Source organism: Drosophila ananassae (genome assembly GCF_017639315.1).
Source record: "Drosophila ananassae strain 14024-0371.13 chromosome 4 unlocalized genomic scaffold, ASM1763931v2 tig00000077, whole genome shotgun sequence".
NCBI classification, from domain to species: domain Eukaryota; kingdom Metazoa; phylum Arthropoda; class Insecta; order Diptera; family Drosophilidae; genus Drosophila; species Drosophila ananassae.
The window spans coordinates 205,853-226,555 of NW_025319043.1; the positions used below are offsets into that span (position 1 = coordinate 205,853).

General features: G+C 35.7%; 2 protein-coding genes across 2 annotated transcripts; both read left to right on the forward strand.

Moving 5' to 3' along the window:
* Positions 1–3,662: 3,662 nt before the first annotated feature.
* On the forward strand, positions 3,663–5,070 carry LOC123257948 (enolase). Its single transcript, XM_044717891.1, has one exon. It carries the CDS (start codon positions 3,733–3,735, stop codon positions 5,005–5,007), a length of 1,275 nt encoding a protein of 424 aa, XP_044573826.1. The 5' UTR covers positions 3,663–3,732; the 3' UTR covers positions 5,008–5,070.
* A 1,317-nt stretch (positions 5,071–6,387) lies between these two features.
* LOC123257941 (fumarate hydratase, mitochondrial-like) lies at positions 6,388–7,903 on the forward strand. The gene has a single exon (XM_044717882.1). It carries the CDS (start codon positions 6,440–6,442, stop codon positions 7,874–7,876), a length of 1,437 nt encoding a protein of 478 aa, XP_044573817.1. The 5' UTR covers positions 6,388–6,439; the 3' UTR covers positions 7,877–7,903.
* Positions 7,904–20,703: the final 12,800 nt, after the last annotated feature.

Genomic DNA, 20,703 nt, shown 5'->3' on the forward strand with positions numbered 1-20,703 from the left:
CGCAATCTAACGCATCAAAACCATGGTTGTTTTTTGTGCAAAAAAACTCTTTAAGTTTAATTTTATCGTTACTTGCTTGCTGTTTTTTTGCAATAAGTTTTACTATTTGCATTTTGTTGTTATACGCTGCTAGGAAAAGCGTAGTGTTATTTTCTGCATCTTTGGCTTCTATATTTGCACCTTTCTTTATCAGATATTCTATAATTTCTGCTCTGCTGTCATAATGTGCGGTGCATTGATAAATGGTTAAAAACAAAGGAGTACGAAAATTGTTATCTTCACATTCGAGATTTGCTCCGCTATCAATTAAAATTTGGACGCTTTTTTTAGAACCGTATAGTGAAGCTATATGAAGAGGAGTATAGCCCTCTTTGGCATCTTTTTCATTAATTTTTGCGCCTTTTGTTATCAAAAAATCTATTAATTCCGTGTCATCTTGTAGTGCAGCAAGGTGCAGTGGAGTGAATCCATTTTTATCCTTGGAATTAATTGTCAGTTGGTTAACAAAAAGTTTAGCAACTTTCTTGTGTCCATGCATAATGGCGTAATGCAGAGGGTTTCTATTTTCGTTGTCTACGACATTGAAATCAGCTTCGTGCTCTAGTAATGACTTTACTCCAACTAAATCGCCTTCTTTTGTGAACTTATGCAAGAGAGTGATTCCACTTGCATCTTTTGAGTTAATATCAAATCCATTTTCTACTAATTGGTTTATATCTTCCTCACGCGCCATATCACTTAAATCTCTAATTAAACTCTTTTCGCGTTAATAATACTCCTACTTGATTAAGTTTAAATGAATCTGTGAGAAATGGCTAGTGCATTCTTGCATAACAAACTTTTGGCAGCGCATTGGATGAAACGAAAAACTTACTTGACAAACTCCGCCAGCCCTCCTATCATGAAACTGAAGCTATTTATTTATCTTCGCAATCTCTGCAGTGGATTAATGACAAAAAACTTAATGTATTTGGCGTAAATCATGCTTAATTTTTTGCACTATATGCACCTCATGTCTTTATAAAACTTTTAGGTTTCTACCTATACAAGCCGAAACGCGCTTATAAAGTGTTTAAGACAGTAAAAGACGTCAAATAGACAAGGGAGAATTTGAATACTAGCTACCCTAGGGTTTCTTTGCCTTTTTTTTCATTTGGTAAATTTCTTAATATTTATAGCTAAACGACAACTGTCATTCCTGTAAAGGTCAAGTATCCCGCTACTTGTTAGCGGCTGAGATACCGCGAATGAATCGCGGCATGACGGTTCGCGGTGGCATGACGATAAGCTCGTCATCCCGCTACTTGTTAGCGGCTGAGATACCGCGAATGAATCGCGGTATGACGGTTAGCGGCGGCATGACGTAGGATTGCTGTCATTTCGCTACTTGTTAGCGGCTGAGATACCGCGAATAAATCGCGGTATGACGGTTAGCGGTGGCGTGACGATAAGCTCGTCATTCCGCTACGTGTTAGCGGCTAAGAGATATCGCGGTGGTATAGCTATAAATTGTTGATATCTTTTTTATATCACATTTTTAACTTACAATAGTTAGCCAGCGTTCCTTACATTAACCAAATCTTTCAAATTCTGCACTCACCACTACCTATAACTCACTTTCACGCAATATTGATCGTTCTTAAAAAGCAATCTAACATTTTTTATTCCTTGATTGCGAAGCTTTGATGCAGCTGATTTAGCAGCCTGAGCACTTTTAAAAAATGCAACATATCCCTTACTTTCTGCACTGTCTTGTTTCGGATGACGTTTCTGCATTTCTTTTTCATATTGCTTTCTGTAATGAGGAGTATTTTGTATCAATTGTTCTGACATCTTTCTTAGGTATTGAACTTTTACTTTTGCAAGCCCAGATTTATGAAATCCTAAGACTTGAGCTGCTTTTTCTGATAAGTCTATTATTCTGCCTTCAATAAAAGGCCCTCTATCGTTAACCCTTGTAACAAGCTTTCTTCCATTTTCTAAATTAGTGACAAGAACAAAGCAGGGTAAGGGCAAAGTCTTATGCGCTGCAGAGATCAAGTGACGGTTAAACGCTTCACCATTTGCTGTAAGTGTGCCATGATCTTCTATTCCATACCACGATGCTATCCCTATCTCTTCATAGTGTTTACAGTTTTTTGGATAATAAGTTATACCATTTATTGTGTAGCTGCTGCCAATTTTATAATGACCTGCAGTGCAGTTAAACCTGTTGCTAAAACTGCAACTACTCATCAAAACGAATATTAGACATAGGAAGGCTAGGTTTTTTATCATTGTATTCGGTAAGAGGGTTCGATACTATGAGGATTTTAAATTATACTATAATAAATTTAGTAATGAGTAAACATCTACTGCTAAATATTAACAAAACTCAAAAAGGAATAATACATATTATTGGTATAGGTGGAATTGGAATGAGCGCTATTGCTGAAATTCTTCACAATTCCAATTACAAAGTTCAAGGCAGTGATGCGCAGTCAAACAACAATGTAGATAGATTACAAAAGCTGGGTATAGAAGTTTACATTGGTCACAATGCTAATAATATAAGCCAAGCTCAAATAGTTGTACATTCTTCTGCGATAGAATCTGATAATGTGGAATTAGTAACAGCGAGAAATAACAATAAAACCATTTTGCATAGATCAGACATACTTGCTGAACTTTTAAGAGATAAATATGTGATAGCGGTTTCAGGTTCGAGCGGTAAGACAACGACAACAGCAATGATTGCTTCCATTTTTGATCATTCTAATATCGATGCAACTGTAATTGTGGGAGGAATACTAAATTCGTATCAGAGTAATTCAAGACTTGGAAAGAGTGACATTTTTTTAATCGAAGCTGATGAGTCTGATGGAACCATGCTAAAAATTCCTGCAAATATTACTGTCATAACGAGTATTAACGACGATCATATGGATCATTATGGTACATTTGACGATATTAAGCATGCATTCTCTCAATTTATAAATAAAGCAGATTTTGCAATTTTGCCTGATTCTGTAGGCATTAATTATGATGCAAGTAACTCTATGATGTTTGGGTTTGAAAGTGGTAACATTAGAGCCAGCAACATTAAACAGCATGCTAACAGCATAGAATTTGACGTGTTGATTGACAATAACCACAGAATAAAAAACGTAGTACTATCAAACACAATAGGAATGCATAAAGTCAGTAACGCACTAGCTGCAATATCAGTTGCGATAAAGCTCGGAATTAGCGATGCAGAGATTAAAAAAGGCCTTTTGGAATTTCAAGGAGTAGCAAGAAGATTCTCTTTGATTGCCGATATTAAAGGTGTTAAGTTAATTGAGGATTATGCCCATCATCCAAATGAAATATATGCAACTTTAACGGCTGCACGTTCGATTACTAAAGGAAAAGTAATAGGAATTATCGAACCACTTCGTTTTGCCCGCATTCGTAATTTTTTTGATGAATTCATACGAATTTTCATGATGTTTGATTATGTCATCCTCACTCCTGTTCATCCCCCAGAAGACAAGCCTATTCCTGGTTGTGGGATTGATGATATACAAAAAGCTTTAATCAGTAATGGATTTAATAACACAAAAATTATGAATGATGCTTTGCTCATTTCACATTTTATTAGTGATTCGACAAGTCCAAGTGATATAGTATTATTTATTGGTGCTGGTAGTAATATAGCTAAGCTAGCAAAAGAAACTGCAGCACTTATTGCGGAAGTTAAGGTTTAATGTAATGAATAAGATAATCAATAACGTATTTGCAAGAGAAATTTTAGATAGCAGGGGTTACCCCACTATTGAGGTAGAAATTGAGCTCTGTGATGGCGCAATAGGCAGGGCATCTGTACCTTCTGGAGCTTCAACTGGTAAATTAGAAGCCTTGGAACTCAGGGACCAAGATGAGAAAAGGTATTGTGGTAAGGGAGTGCTGAAAGCTGTTCAAGCTGTAAATGGGATAATAGCAGATGAAATCATTGGAATGAATGCAGCGGACCAAAATGCAATTGATAAAGCATTAATTGAACTGGATGGAACAAAAAACAAATCAAAACTTGGAGCAAATGCAACTTTGGGTGTGTCTCTTGCAGTTGCAAAAGCAGCAGCAAACAGTTTCAAAATGCCGCTATATAGATATTTGGGAGGAAAGCAGACGAGTGTTATGCCGGTTCCACTCATTAACATAATTAATGGTGGAGTACATGCAGACAATAAGCTCGATTTCCAAGAATTCATGATTCTTCCGGTCGGTGCTGAGACTTTCAGCGAAGCGATTAGAATATCTGCGGAGGTATTCCACAACTTACGTAGCATTCTTAAGAAAAAAGGTTATAGCACAAATGTAGGGGATGAAGGTGGTTTTGCACCAAATATTGAAAGTACTGAAGAAGCACTTGATTTGATCATATACGCTATAGAATCAGCAGGTTATTCAGCGCAAAGTGATTTTGCACTAGGCCTTGATGTTGCTTCATCTACTTTTTATGAAGATGGAATTTACGAATTTGAAAGTAAGGGGCTTACTTCAGAAGAGTTAACCGAATATTATTGTAACCTTGTGGAAAGATATCCAATAATTTCTATAGAAGATGCAATGAGTGAAGACGACTATGAAGGCTGGAAATTGCTTACTGCAAAACTAGGGAATAAAATTCAATTGGTCGGGGATGATTTGTTTGTTACAAATTGTGAACTGATATGCAAAGGAATAGAGGAAAAAATGGCAAATGCTGTACTGATCAAGCCAAATCAAATAGGGACGTTAACAGAAACTTTTGCTGCTATTGAAATGGCAAAATCAAATGGCTATAAAGCTGTTGTTTCTCATCGCTCAGGTGAAACAGAAGACACAACAATATCCCACATAGCAGTTGCGTCAAATTGCGGGCAAATAAAAACCGGGTCGCTATCGCGTTCTGATAGACTCGCGAAGTATAATGAGCTAATGAGAATAGAAAGCACGTTAGGAAAGGATGCTAAATATTATCGTGGGTTAGCATGGGTTTTATAGACGAAGTAAAATTGTGTTTAAAAGCCGGTGACGGTGGTGATGGCTGTGCAAGTTTTCGTCGAGAAAAGTTCGTTGAATTTGGTGGTCCAAATGGTGGTAATGGAGGAAAGGGTGGAAACATAGTTTTCATCAGCGACGCTAATCTCAACACTTTGCTTCATTTTCGTTATAGAAGACACATTAAAGCAGATAGTGGAAAAAATGGTGCAGGCAGGGATAGATCTGGCACAGCAGGGAAAGACGTTATACTTAAAGTTCCAGTTGGTGCACAAATAATTGATGAAGAAAGTGAAGAGATAATAGTAGACCTTGACAAGCCTGGTATGGAATTTCAAGTAGCACAGGGTGGAAAAGGTGGACTTGGAAATACTAATTTTAAATCTTCTACTAATAAGGCACCAAGACATTTTACTTACGGTCAGCCTGGCGAAGAAAAACATGTATTATTAAAACTAAAAGTTTTATCAGATGTTGGAATTATTGGCATGCCAAACGCAGGTAAATCAAAATTTTTGACTCGCTGCTCAAATTCCGATACAAAAGTAGGCGATTATCCATTTACCACCGTAAGACCTCATTTAGGCATGGTAAAAGTGGATGATAGCGAAGTTGTAATAGCAGATATTCCTGGAATAATTACTGATGCTCACCTTGGAGTTGGGCTCGGGCATAAATTTTTAAAGCACATAGAAAGGTGTCAAATTTTACTTCATTTAATCGATGTAACTCACGATGACGTTGTTTCGGCTTATAGTTGTATCCATAATGAATTGGAACTTTACAATAGTGATCTTGTTGAAAAAGAAGAGATTGTAGTATTAAACAAATGCGACTTATTGAGGGAAGCAGAAATTCTGGAAAAGAAGAATCACCTAGCTAATTATCTCAATAAAGAAGTGCTGTGCTTATCAATTAATGGTGATTTACAGCCTATTTTAAGATTATTAAGTGAAAAATTGAAAAAGAGTAATTCTAAGGAAATCGATGTATATGATCCTTTTAAAGCGTAAATTTTCTATTTATGGATGTACAAGAATGGTAGCGTGCAACCAGAACTAAGCGTACAGCTGTGCAAACATCGTGATTTGAGTCCACCAGAAGGGTGTCATCCCAGTGCCCAGACACTGGGATCCAGCCTTTTCATAATCATCAAAACGTTGTATTTTAACATAAAACGGCTACTTTTATGCTTACCAACTTAATAAAATTTCTGGATCCAAGTGTCAAGCACTGTGATGACATCATAGGGGCGCTGGGATGACACCCTCCTGCTAGACAATGTTCGTACAGTTGTACATCTACCATGCAAGTTACCTGAAAATTGCAATGTTCGTACACTTGACTACTTGGATCTAGTATGATTTAATTAACCAAGAAGTAGGCATGAAAAAATTATGTAGTGAACCAGTTTGCATAACACCAGGAGGAAAATATGGATAGAAAGACGAGAATAGAATCAGACAGCTTAGGGGAAGTAAAAGTACCAAGTGAACATTACTGGGGAGCGCAGACTCAGCGTTCTTTAGAAAATTTTAAGATTGGCACAGAAAAAATGCCAGAGCCTCTGATTAAAGCATTAGCAATAGTAAAACTTGCAGCAGCACATGTTAACATGAAGCAGGGTAGCATAGATAATAAGGTAGGGGACGCAATCTGCGCAGCCGCAAAGGAAGTAATAGATGGCAAATTTAATAATGAATTTCCGCTTGTTGTTTGGCAAACCGGATCCGGAACGCAGACTAATATGAATATGAATGAAGTGATCAGCAATCGCGCAATAGAGATTTTAGGTGGTAATTTGGGTAGTAAATCTCCGATACATCCAAATGATCATGTGAATTATGGTCAGTCGTCAAATGACACCTTTCCAACAGCAATGCATATAGCAGCAGCAGACCAGATAAACCGCTTGCTTATTCCAAATCTTGAAAAATTGCATAAGGTGCTGGATAATAAGGTTCAGGAATTTAAAGATATAATAAAAGTAGGACGTACTCATCTGCAAGATGCAACGCCCCTAACACTAGGACAGGAGTTTTCTGGCTATGCAGCCCAGATTAAAAAGGGGATAGAGAGAGTAAAATCAACTTTAAGTGATATATATGAGCTTGCACAAGGTGGCACTGCGGTTGGCACGGGACTCAATACTAAAAAGGGTTTTGCTGAAGATTTTGCAAAGCAAGTTGCAGGAATTACTAACCTTCCATTTACTTCAGCAGGCAATAAATTTGAAGCGCTAGCAGCAAATGATGCTTTAGTTGAGCTCAGTGGAACACTCAATACAGTAGCAGTCAGTTTAATGAAAATTGCAAATGATATAAGGCTGCTTGGTTCTGGTCCAAGATGCGGAATTGGGGAAATAATGTTACCGGAAAATGAGCCTGGTTCTTCAATTATGCCAGGTAAAGTGAATCCAACTCAGTGTGAAGCGGTGACTATGGTATGCACTCAAGTTATGGGAAATCATGTTGCTGTAACCATTAGTGGTTCAAACGGTCATTTTGAATTGAATGTGTTTAAGCCAGTGATAATTTACAATGTTTTGCAGTCTATAAGACTTTTAGCTGACGCAAGTTTAAATTTTACAGAAAAATGTGTAGTTGGTATTAAAGCAAATGAAGAGAGGATAAAAGATTTACTGAATCAGTCGTTGATGTTGGTCACTATATTAAATACGCATATAGGGTACGACAATGCAGCAAAAATAGCGAAGCTTGCTTATAAAGAAAATATCACTCTAAAAGAAGCAGCAGCAAAACTTCAACTGCTCACTGAGGAAGAGTTTGAAAGGATAGTGAAACCAGAAGAAATGGTAAATTATTGTATCCGTTCAGCGGAGTGGCAGAATAAGGTAGACAAGGTGATCTAAAAAGATAATCATAGAGCAAAAGTGAAATAATATGGTAAACCTTTTAGAACTTTGCAAAAATTTACAGCAAAAAATAGAAAGGTTAGAAGCAAAAATAGAAAGATTGGAAAAAGAGAATGAAAGTTTAAAAGCAGAAAATAAGGCTTTAAAGATAGAAAATGCTGAGTTAAGAGAAAGACTCGGTTTAAGCTCAAAAAATTCATCAATACCAAGTTCCAAAGAGTTGTATAAAATAAAAAAGAATAAGCCGAAAAGCGAAAGGAATATTGGCGGTCAGGTTGGTCATAAAGGAAGTTTTCGCGCCAACATGGATGCAGATAAAGTAGTAAAGATAGAGTTGCCTAATACTTGCGAATGCGGAGGAGAAATTGCAATATGTGAAAAACCATATATTCATCAGAAAGTTGATCTTCCAGAAATCAAGCCTTATGTAGTGGAATATCAGTTAGAACATGGCCGTTGTCGGAGATGCGGAAAGAGAAGAAGTAGCAAGTTACCGGAAGGTGTTACGCCAGATACATTTGGTCCAAGGGTTAAGTCAATAATTGCAGCGTTCAGCGGATTCTACAAAAATTCAAAACGCGAAATAGCGAGTGTCGTAAATGATATCTTCAATTTGAACATAAGCGTCGGTAGCATATCAAATAGTGAACATAGAGTTGCTTCAAAATGCAAAAAAATGTATGAGCAGATCGAACAAGAGATAAGTAGGAGTAAAGTTCTACATATTGATGAAACGAGCCATTATAACAAAGGTAAACTCGCTTGGTGTTGGATGTTTGCAAGCAATACGGCAAGTTTTGTAAAATTTACAGAGTCAAGAGGAATGAAAGTTTTACAAAATAGTAAATTCTGCAATCGCAATAGCTTGGTAATAACTGACAGGTATGCAGCATACAATTATTTTGCCGATAAAAACAGGCAAATCTGTTGGGCACATTTATCAAGAGATTTTGAAAGATTAGCACATAGTTGGAATATTGAAGTTAAAGTTCTGGGTTGTTACTTGAGAAACGTGGCCACTGAATTATTTGCACTAAAAAAAGCTTTACTAAAAAGTGAGATAGATGTTTTGAGGTTTGTCAGACGTGCCAGAAAATTAAGAAAACGTACAAAGTATTACTTGAAGGAGATATCTCGTTTACCTGAAGCAATTGGAGCCTCTCGAGTTGCAAAAAATGTTCTGAGATCTGAAAGAATGATGTGGAAATTTTTAGATGACCCAGAAAATATTCCGCTGACAAATAACCACGCTGAACGGCAAATTCGGCATTATGTCGTTTATCGCAAAAACTCATATTTTACACAATCAAAGCGGGGAAATACATTCCTTGAGCGGATAATTTCATTATACTTAACTTGGAAACAAAGGGGTCTCAATCCTTTCCAAAATCTCCTATCTATTGTTTCTTAAACCACTCTCCTGAACGGATACAAATTATTTGTAACCGCTCACACTTAATTCTTCAATCTCACTAATAGAAAGGCCAGTAAACTTGACAATAGTGTTAACATCAACATTATTATCTTGCTTTGTCTACCTTATTTTGCCGCTCCCCTGAACGGATACGGTTTAAGACATAAGATCCTTTTTCATAGCTATACTACGTTATCCAGCGTCTGGGCACTGGTTTCTTGGTACTTATTCCGCAATAATTTTTTTTTCCTTCAATAAACTTTGCAGTTCGCCTTTTTCGTACATCTCGCGAGTGATGTCGCAACCACCAATAAACTCTTCCTTTATATATAATTGTGGAATTGTTGGCCAATCAGAAAACTTTTTTATAGATTCACGTATTTCATCATTCTCCAACACGTTAATATACTTAAACTTCACGTTCAATTTTTTTAGGATTGACACGACGAGTCCAGAGAATCCGCATTGAGGAAAATCAGAAGTGCCTTTCATATACAATACCACATCATTTTCTGTTATATCTTTTTTTATTTGTTCAAAATTGCTCATAAATTCACCTTATTTTTAAGTATTAGTTTCCAGTTGCAAGGCGTGTATAGACTGACCTTCCAGAGCTTTATATACCATTTTATGCTGTTCTATTTTTGTCTTTCCAAGAAAACACTTGGAGTTTATTTTTAAATGATAATGGTCATCATCTCCAGCAAGATCATGAATCTTTATATCAGCATCGGGGAACGATTGTTTGACGATTCTTTCTAGTTCATGAATTGCAATAACCATTGATTTGCTTTAAATTACAATACTTTCATTATAAATCTAAAACGACTGGGTGCAATTGAATTATTGATTATATAGTTACTAACATTGTGAAGATAGTAATTTCAGCATGTTAAGTGCACTAGCAAGGCGAGATTTTAATTGATTTTCATATTTACTCCAATCTTGTATTGCCTTTCTTGCAACACCTGAATCAACTGCGGCTTTTGCAACAGCAGGAGCTACTATAGAAATTAATCTTGGGTCAAATGGAGTAGGTATTATATATTCACGTCCATAGCCCATTTTACGACCGCCATAGACTGCAGATATCTCACCTGGTACTGGCTCACGGGCAAGCTTTGCTATTGCATCTGCAGCTGCAATTTTCATTTCATCATTTATTGTTGTTGCATGTACATCAAGTGCCCCTCTAAATATATAAGGAAAACCCATTACGTTGTTGACTTGGTTGTTGTAATCTGACCTACCAGTTGCAATTATTGCATCTGGCCTCACAGATTTTGCAAACTCAGGCCTTACTTCTGGATCGGGATTGGCAAGAGCAAAAATAATCGGGTCTTTGCCCATACTCTTTAACATCTCTTCATTTAACACATCTTTTGCAGATAGTCCGATGAATACATCAGCGCCTTTTATTGTATCAAGTAGAGAACGTTCGGAAGTATCAATTGCATATTTTTCCTTCCACTCATTCATGTCCTCGTTTCTACCTTTGTATATTACTCCTTGCTTATCACACAGCACTATATTTTTAGCGCCCATGGACTTTAGTATTTCTAAACATGCAATACCGGCTGCTCCAGCACCATTCATAATGATCTTAACGTCCTCTAATTTCTTTCCGACAATATCAAGAGCATTTTCTATACCAGCTGCAACAACCACTGCAGTTCCATGCTGGTCATCATGGAACACTGGAATATCCATCAGTTCATTCAGACGTTTCTCTATTATAAAACAATCGGGAGATCTTATATCCTCTAAATTTATCCCCCCCCAACTTGGCCCAAGGTACCTTACTGCATTGATAAAATCTTCTATATTTTCTGTACCAACTTCTATATCAACTGCATCAATATCAGCAAAACGCTTAAATAAAACAGCTTTGCCTTCCATGACAGGTTTTGCAGCAAGAGGACCGATATTACCAAGTCCAAGCACTGCAGTGCCATTTGAAATGACAGCAACACAGTTGCTTTTTGCCGTATAATCATAAACAACCTCAGGATTTTTAGCTATTTCAAGGCACGGAGCTGCAACGCCAGGGGAATAAGCAAGTGACAAATCATACTGGGTAGATAAAGGTTTTGTTGGCATGATTGAAATTTTACCAGGTTTACCACCTCTACTGTGATAATTAAGTGCCTCTTGTTTTGTGGTACTATCTAAATCATCGTTCATCATTACATCCTTATATTTTAAGCTTGTATTTTTTAAGTATATGGAGTTTTTATAAATGTTCAATTGTAAACTATTAGCTTGTGAACTCTGGTGTACTTCTGTATAAGTTTACCTACTACGTAGAATGGTATTACATGCTTAAGAAAAACGTGCCTAATTTGCTTACAATTTCTCGTGCGCTTGCAGTACCAGCAATAATATTAAGTTTTTATATAGAAAATAAATATGCAGGCCTGATAACAATATCAATCTTTGTGTTTGCGTGCATTACGGATTTTTTTGATGGTTACTTGGCGCGTGCGTGGAAAGTCCAATCAAAATTTGGCAAGCTATTTGATCCAATTGCTGATAAATTAATAGTGGTTTCAACGATAATTATGCTAGTTTATAAGCAGAAGATAAATGATTTTACAATAGTACCATCGATTATCATCATCTGTAGGGAGATATTAGTCTCGGGTTTGCGGGAGTTTTTGATAGCTACAAATGTTAGTCTACCTGTAAGCAAAGCTGGAAAAATTAAAACATTTTTGCAGATGGTTGCTGTAGTAGCGCTAATAATGAACGATTATTATATGATTCAATATACAGGTGCGATTTGTTTATGGGTTGCAGCTATTATAACTATGTGGTCAGGCTATAATTATATCCTAGCCGGCATCAAACAGATTGATTAAATCTCCTAGGAAATAGTTAATAGACAAGAGTAGTTAATATCTTAGTGATATTGACTCAGAAAGCAAAAAGGTGTATAATTGTTAACTTACAACTAATTAGGTTAATATTATGAAAATACCTAGTGGCAAATTTTCTTCTACTAAAAAGGTTCCAGGAAAGAATAAGAAAAAAAGAGATTTTGAACCATTAGAAGAGTTTTTTTGGGATTTTTGGCCAACAGTTGATAAAGAAGTCAAAAGAGAAAGGCTAGAACAAGAACTATTAGCACTAAAAAAAAGAGAGCTATATAGAAAATGTGCATCATTGGCAACAATGGTCCCATTTACATTGCTGATGGCGATTGAACTGGAAAAAACATATAGCGATCAGGTATTACTTGGCGTGATAAGTGGCGCGCTAAGCCACACTATATTACCTTTTACAGTCTTATCTCTTATTTGTACGCTATATTTAATTTACAATAATAGGAAGATAGCACAAAAAGAACGAGAGTTGGAGATTATTGAAAATGGAGAGGAAGTAAAGGAAAAAGAGCACAATATTTCTGATATAGGTCAGTGTTTGATCTATATTGAGGCTATAACAACTGCACTGGTTATTGTAGGTATGATAATGGGTGAAACATCTTCACTTGAAGCAGCAGAGGATGCAATTTTATTTCTTGCCAATGCAATTGCTTTTCTTGCAACTCTTGTTTCTTATATTGATAAGCATGAAAAAAATAAGAAAAAGGAAACAGAAAAGATACCGTCTTGTTAGTCAACAAAAAAGTCATAAAAATTCTCCAAATTGCATAATAAAATCAAAAAATACTTCCAACTGTGTAGCAGTATACAGATTATAGTTAGTGGATATGTTGATAAGTAAATTAGTTACATATAAAACAGCAGAAATTTACTTATCAACATATCCACTAACCAACAACATTCAATAAATTTGTGTAAGATGCCATTTTACATAAGATGAATTAGAAGCATTTTTTGATTTTAAAGTACTAAACCTTCAGTTAACCTTTTAGCCCTATAGTTCTTGATATGATCTGGATCAAAGGCCTTTTTTGAACTTAAAACACCAAAAACTATATGAAATAACTTACGCATTGCAGCACCAACTATGGCCATAGCATGCTTGCCTTTCTCTTTTAATCTTTCGCAAGAAGCCATAATGATAGGATTATGCTTTTTAGCTGCTATAGCAGGAAAGTACATTGCTTTACGTAATGTTCGTGAACCGGTTTTACTTAATCTGGGCTTGGCATGTACGGATGAGCCTGATGTTATATTTTGTGGTATAGTTCCAGCATATGCTGCCAATTGCCTAGCATTTATAAAGGCTTTTATACCAGGAATTTCAGCTAAAATAGCTATTGCTGTTTCCTCTCCTATTCCTGGAATAGTTAATAGGAGTTGAAAATCTTCCAACAATTCTTTGTGTTGTTTTAATAGTTCGCGTATGGAGTTTTTTATTGTTTCTATTTTTTGCTCTATGTTCATTGCAAGGTCTTCCCAAGCATTTGCAACTTCTTTAGGCAGTCTCTCTTTCTTTTCTAAATGATTATTTGCTAATGTTAACTCATCCTTTAACGCATTTGAGCAACGATAAAGATGTTTTAATTTTTTCTTTTCAGGAGAAGGTGGTGTCCAACGAGAAGGTTCCTGTCTTTGACAATAATCTGCAATAATCTCTGCATCAGTCTGGTCATTCTTTTGTCGTGTAAGCTTACTTTTTGCATAAAATCTTATGCAAGCTGGGTTTACAACACTAACGAAATATCCAGCGTTGTGGAGGAACTCAGCCAAAGCTTCGCTATAACAACCAGTGGATTCCATGCAAGCTTTTACTTCTTCTACGTTATGTTTTTGTAGAAAGTTCAGTAGACCTTGAAACCCAGTATCATCATTTTTAAATTTCCTTTTCCTAGTTTCACGCTTTCCTTTTTTACTTATGAATGAGAGAGAAACATCAAAGCGTTCTTTTGAAACATCTATACCTAAAAAGTTGTTGATCATATATAACTCCATATACTACTATTAAAAATGAAAAGTAAGGCTTACCTTGTGAATACAGAATTAGAACCATTTAGGCCTTTCTACGATACCGTCCAGCCTCTACTTTTGAGAAGGGAACTCTTTTCTTTTCTACAGATTTTATATCTAAGGAATCTTCCAGAGTTCTTCCCTTCTCCACCTAATGCTTAAGCTTAAAAACACTAGATGCTTTTTTCAAGATACAAGTCTGATCTTGATGAGAAATCTAGCAAGAAAACTAGCAATATATCTGTAGCCGGATTGGCGCTTGCTGGTTCTTCTGTATTTTTAATAAGAAGGATAATGTTAATAGCATTAGCATCGTCCTTAAATCCTGCTGTTGGACCTACTTTAGGCTTGGTAGGTATTGCAATTTTTATGGCTGTACAGGTCTTAACTATACATTCCTACAGTAAGACGCTGAAAGATCCAAAAGTGGAAGGACGAGGTGAATCAAGAAATGCAGGTAGTTCTGACCGTAGTTATAAAGAAGAAGGACCGGCTATTGCCTAAGAAATTTATTTATTTAAGTAATATTTAGGTCTATACTTTATTTTGATCGAAAAAAATCTTATGTATAAGACTTTAATCACGTGCTTTATTTTCCTAATTTGCTCCTTTACACAATCGTATGCGGATGATCTTGAAAAAACTGAAACTGAACTATATGAAGAAGCAGTTGAACTTTTTGACCAGAAAAAATATAAACAAGCTATTAGGGCATTTCATAAGATAGAGGATTTGTATCCTTTTTCTTATTGGGCAATGAAAGCAAAATTATTATCTGGGGTCTCTCACTATAATATGGGTAACTATAGCAGTGCTGCAAGTGATATGGATGATTATATATATGTTTATTCAAATGGTGAAGATTTACCATATGTATACTACTTAAGAGTATTATCTTATTACATGCAAATTAATAAAGTGCAACTTGGACAGCAAACTGCATATAAAACTTTAGAGCTAGCCACTGAGTACATTAATTTCCAGGCAGCGAATATGTAGACGAGATAAAGGAAAGAGCAAAATTAATCACAGAACATATATCAACAAAAGAGTATTCTATCGGTAAATTTTACCTGAGGCGTGGTGAATATTTAGCAGCAATTAAGCGTTTCCAGAATATGGCAAGCTATAAGGATTCTAAATATTTTTCTAAGTCTATTAACTATTTAGTAGCAGCCCATTCAGCTCTTGGCCTTGACTTAGAAGCTGAGTAGTATGAAAGTATGTTATTAGCAGAAAACCTGCAAGATGCCAAGCCAGAGGCTTGAAAATTTGCTTTAGCTTTTTCTATGCTTTGATATATAATTAGGTTTTTAACTATTTGAATATGGCTGGTCATTCACAATTTTCAAATATAAAACATCGGAAAGGCGCTCAGGATGCAAAGCGCTCTCAAAAATTTACGAAGCTGATTAGAGAAATAACAGTTGCTGCAAAGCAAGGGCTGCCCGATCCCGAACTCAACCCGCGCCTTCGCTCTGCTATATTTGCTGCACGCAAGGAAAATCTACCAAAAGATAAAATAGAAACAGCAATAAAAAATGCAACTGGTAACGTTGCTGGAGAAAATTACGAGGAAATCCAATATGAAGGTCATGGGCCTTCTGGCACTGCACTCATTGTCCATGCCTTGACTAATAACCGCAACCGTACTGCTTCTGAGGTACGTTATATATTTTCTCGCAAGGGTGGAAATTTAGGAGAAACAGGAAGCGTTAGTTACCTTTTCGATCATGTAGGCTTAATCGTCTATAAAGCAGAGGGTGTGAATTTTGACGATTTATTCAGTCATGGAATCGAATTAGAAGTATTGAATGTTGAGGAAAATGACAAAGAAGGATTACACGTTATAACTTGTGAAATAAAAGATTTTGGTAAAGTACGCGATGCCTTTTATGCAAAATTTGGAGAACCAGAACTTGCTCGTCTTTCATGGCAGCCAAAAGATCTGATTGAAATTAGCGATAAAGAGTTGATTGATAAATTATCTGCATTGGTTGAAGAGCTAGAAGATAACGACGATGTACAGTATGTGGAAGGTAATTTTACTTTTGTTGATAAGCTATGAGGCTGGTAATATTTGTATTGCTTTGTATTTTACCAGCATATGCTACTGAAACATCAACAGATCTTGCACAGCCATTCCAGCATGGAATCAGAAAAAAAAAAGCTACTTTGACGACAGAAAGTGATAGAAAGTTGTTATTCATATCCAGTACCATAAAATCTTCCTTTTTTGCCACGGAAGGGTTGGCGCCAAATACAGTGGTGAAATTGATCAACATATATAAAGATTTTGGTGTTGATTTTAAAAAAGACATTGTGCCAGAGAGTAAATTGGAGGTTCTTTTTGAGAGATTGCCTAATAATCAGAAGACTGAAGAAAAAATTTTATATGCTTCACTGACAATAAACAAGAAAGCTATTAGTTTATATCATTATAAATCGCAAGACGGCAAAGAAAGGTATTTTAATAAAGAAGGAATAAGCTTAAAAAATGGCGAAATTTTTGCAAATCCTTTAAATGGAGATTATCGCATATCCTCAAAATTTGGCAATAGAAAGCATCCTGTTCGCGGTAAAATTGCTTTTCACAAAGGAGTGGATTATGCAGCTAAACTTGGCACTCCCATATACGCTGCTGCAGAGGGTGTGATAGAATATATAGGAAAGAATGGTGGCTATGGAAATTACATCAAAATAAAACACAAAAATGAATATTCAACCTGTTACGCGCATATAAGTAGATTTAGTGGCGATATAAAGTTAGGCTCTAAAGTAAAGCAGGGGCAGATCATCGCTTATGTTGGTAGCACTGGTGTTGCAACAGGACCCCATTTACATTACGAAGTTATATATAATGGCAAACACATTGATCCGCTTACGATAGCACATAAAACTGAAGTAAAATTGCCTGATCATGAATTAAGAGAGTTTAAACTATTTGTAAATAAGATAAATAAAACGATCAACAGAGAGAGTTCAAGTGAAAAAGAAGTTTAAAGACAATATGGATAAGAATACGATAAACGATAGAAATTTGAGTCAAATTCGGGCTTTTCCTGTACTAATAGCGCTAGGATTAATTTTATCGCTGCTTTTTTTGGCATATGACAGCACAATTGCACTTGGAGTTGCTGCCGTTTCAATTTTGACTTTTCTTCAAGGATTTTTTATTAATGACCCTAATGAAGCAAGAGTGATAGAATTTTTTGGTCATTATATTGGAACTTATTTTAAGTCTGGAATATGTGTAACGCTTCCCTTTTCAAGCAAATATATAGTTTCCCTAAAATTTCAGAATATTAACACAGAAAAAATAAAAGTTAATGATGCAAATGGAAGTCCAATAGAGATTTCAGCAGTGATTGTTTGGAGAGTAAATAGCCCTGCAAAGGCGTATTATAATGTTAACAACTATCACGAATTTGTTTTTGTACAAAGTGACTCAGTAATAAGAGAATTAGCTAGTAACTATCCGTATGACAGCGAGAGCAATGAGGAATCTTTACGTAAAAATTCTGATAAAATTTCAGATGAATTGCGGTCAATGTTACAACAAAGATTAGATATTGCAGGAATTGAGATTACAGAAGCAAGAATATCGCATTTGGCGTATTCGTCCGAGATTGCACAAGCAATGTTAAGGCGTCAACAAGCACATGCTATCACTTCGGCAAGAAGGCATATAGTGCAAAATGCAATAGGAATTGTCGAGGAAGTAATAGCTCATTTTGAAAAAAAACAAAAGCTTACAATTAGATGGCAAGCAAAAGGTTCAATTGATAAATAATTTGTTGGTTGCCCTAATCTCTGAGCAAGATGCACAACCGACGATTAGTTTAGATAATAATTAGCATAGAAGCCGATTGGGTTTCATAAATGCAAGTCACTATTAATTTCTTGATTAATAGACTAAATGATGTTATAAATTACACGCATTAGGGGTGCTCTAGAAAAGCTGAGAGTACATAAAGTACAACCCTTTGAACCTGATATTGTTAAAGCAAGCGTAGGAAAATGTATGTATATAAATATTGAAGAATGCTTCGGCTTCATTGCGTTAATTGCATCTCTAATTGGATTATCACCTCAAGTATATAAAGCATATATCACTAAAGTTACTCGTGATGTATCGATGTTAATGTTAGTAAACTATCTTATTTGTTCATTGTCTTGGATTGGCTATGGTCTTTACCAGAGCTCAATTTTTGTGGTGCTTAGCAATATTGCTGGATTAGTGATTAGCATAATATCAATTATTCAAAAATGTTACTACGATGCAAAACCTGCACCATGATCATGTGCTGCACTGCAGTACACAACAACAATATCGTTCTATTGTAGTGCTAAATGGAAAAATACCGAGCTCATCGTTTTTTAAACGAGATATACCTATTATTGCTGTAGATGGAGGAGCAAACAAGCTTCTATCAATTGGCGTAAAACCTGATCTTGTAGTAGGAGATTTGGATAGCGTAAATCTGGATTTACGTGCTAATTTGAATACGATATATCTACCTGATCAAGATTATTGCGACTTTTCTAAAGCAATGGCTCACTTAAAAACAGTAAAGTTATTGCCATCAATAGTAACGGGTATTACTGGAGGAGCAATTGATCACATACTACAGAATATTAACATTTTTCTAAGTACAGGTAGTATCTTTTACACACCTTCACCTCCCATGGTAGGTTACACTTTACAAAAAGGTATTACCCATTTTTTTTCTTTGCCAAAAAATACTAAAATATCTTTACTTGGTATACCGAGAGCTCAAATATCAACTAAAGGATTAAAATGGGAACTGCACCTTAGTAATCTTGCTTTTCCGGGAAAAAATTCTTGCTTTAATCGAAGTTTAGGCAATAAGGTATCCGTAGAAGTACACAGTGGTATATGTCTAGCAATGATTTATTTAGAGACAGTAGATGATGCTGCAAGACATCATGTGCGTCAAGTTAAGAAGTAAATAGACTTCTTGCATAACCCAAACTAAGTAGAAAAAAGATACCGTCTTGTTAGTCAACAAAAAAGTCATAAAAATTCTCCAAATTGCATAATAAAATCAAAAAATACTTCCAACTGTGTAGCAGTATACAGATTATAGTTAGTGGATATGTTGATAAGTAAATTAGTTACATATAAAACAGCAGAAATTTACTTATCAACATATCCACTAACCAACAACATTCAATAAATTTGTGTAAGATGCCATTTTACATAAGATGAATTAGAAGCATTTTTTGATTTTAAAGTACTAAACCTTCAGTTAACCTTTTAGCCCTATAGTTCTTGATATGATCTGGATCAAAGGCCTTTTTTGAACTTAAAACACCAAAAACTATATGAAGTAACTTACGCATTGCAGCACCAACTATGGCCATAGCATGCTTGCCTTTCTCTTTTAATCTTTCGCAAGAAGCCATAATGATAGGATTATGCTTTTTAGCTGCTATAGCAGGAAAGTACATTGCTTTACGTAATGTTCGTGAACCGGTTTTACTTAATCTGGGCTTGGCATGTACGGATGAGCCTGATGTTATATTTTGTGGTATAGTTCCAGCATATGCTGCCAATTGCCTAGCATTTATAAAGGCTTTTATACCAGGAATTTCAGCTAAAATAGCTATTGCTGTTTCCTCTCCTATTCCTGGAATAGTTAATAGGAGTTGAAAATCTTCCAACAATTCTTTGTGTTGTTTTAATAGTTCGCGTATGGAGTTTTTTATTGTTTCTATTTTTTGCTCTATGTTCATTGCAAGGTCTTCCCAAGCATTTGCAACTTCTTTAGGCAGTCTCTCTTTCTTTTCTAAATGATTATTTGCTAATGTTAACTCATCCTTTAACGCATTTGAGCAACGATAAAGATGTTTTAATTTTTTCTTTTCAGGAGAAGGTGGTGTCCAACGAGAAGGTTCCTGTCTTTGACAATAATCTGCAATAATCTCTGCATCAGTCTGGTCATTCTTTTGTCGTGTAAGCTTACTTTTTGCATAAAATCTTATGCAAGCTGGGTTTACAACACTAACGAAATATCCAGCGTTGTGGAGGAACTCAGCCAAAGCTTCGCTATAACAACCAGTGGATTCCATGCAAGCTTTTACTTCTTCTACGTTATGTTTTTGTAGAAAGTTCAGTAGACCTTGAAACCCAGTATCATCATTTTTAAATTTCCTTTTCCTAGTTTCACGCTTTCCTTTTTTACTTATGAATGAGAGAGAAACATCAAAGCGTTCTTTTGAAACATCTATACCTAAAAAGTTGTTGATCATATATAACTCCATATACTACTATTAAAAATGAAAAGTAAGGCTTACCTTGTGAATACAGAATTAGAACCATTTAGGCCTTTCTACGATACCGTCCAGCCTCTACTTTTGAGAAGGGAACTCTTTTCTTTTCTACAGATTTTATATCTAAGGAATCTTCCAGAGTTCTTCCCTTCTCCACCTAATGCTTAAGCTTAAAAACACTAGATGCTTTTTTCAAGATACAAGGTCTCTTATCA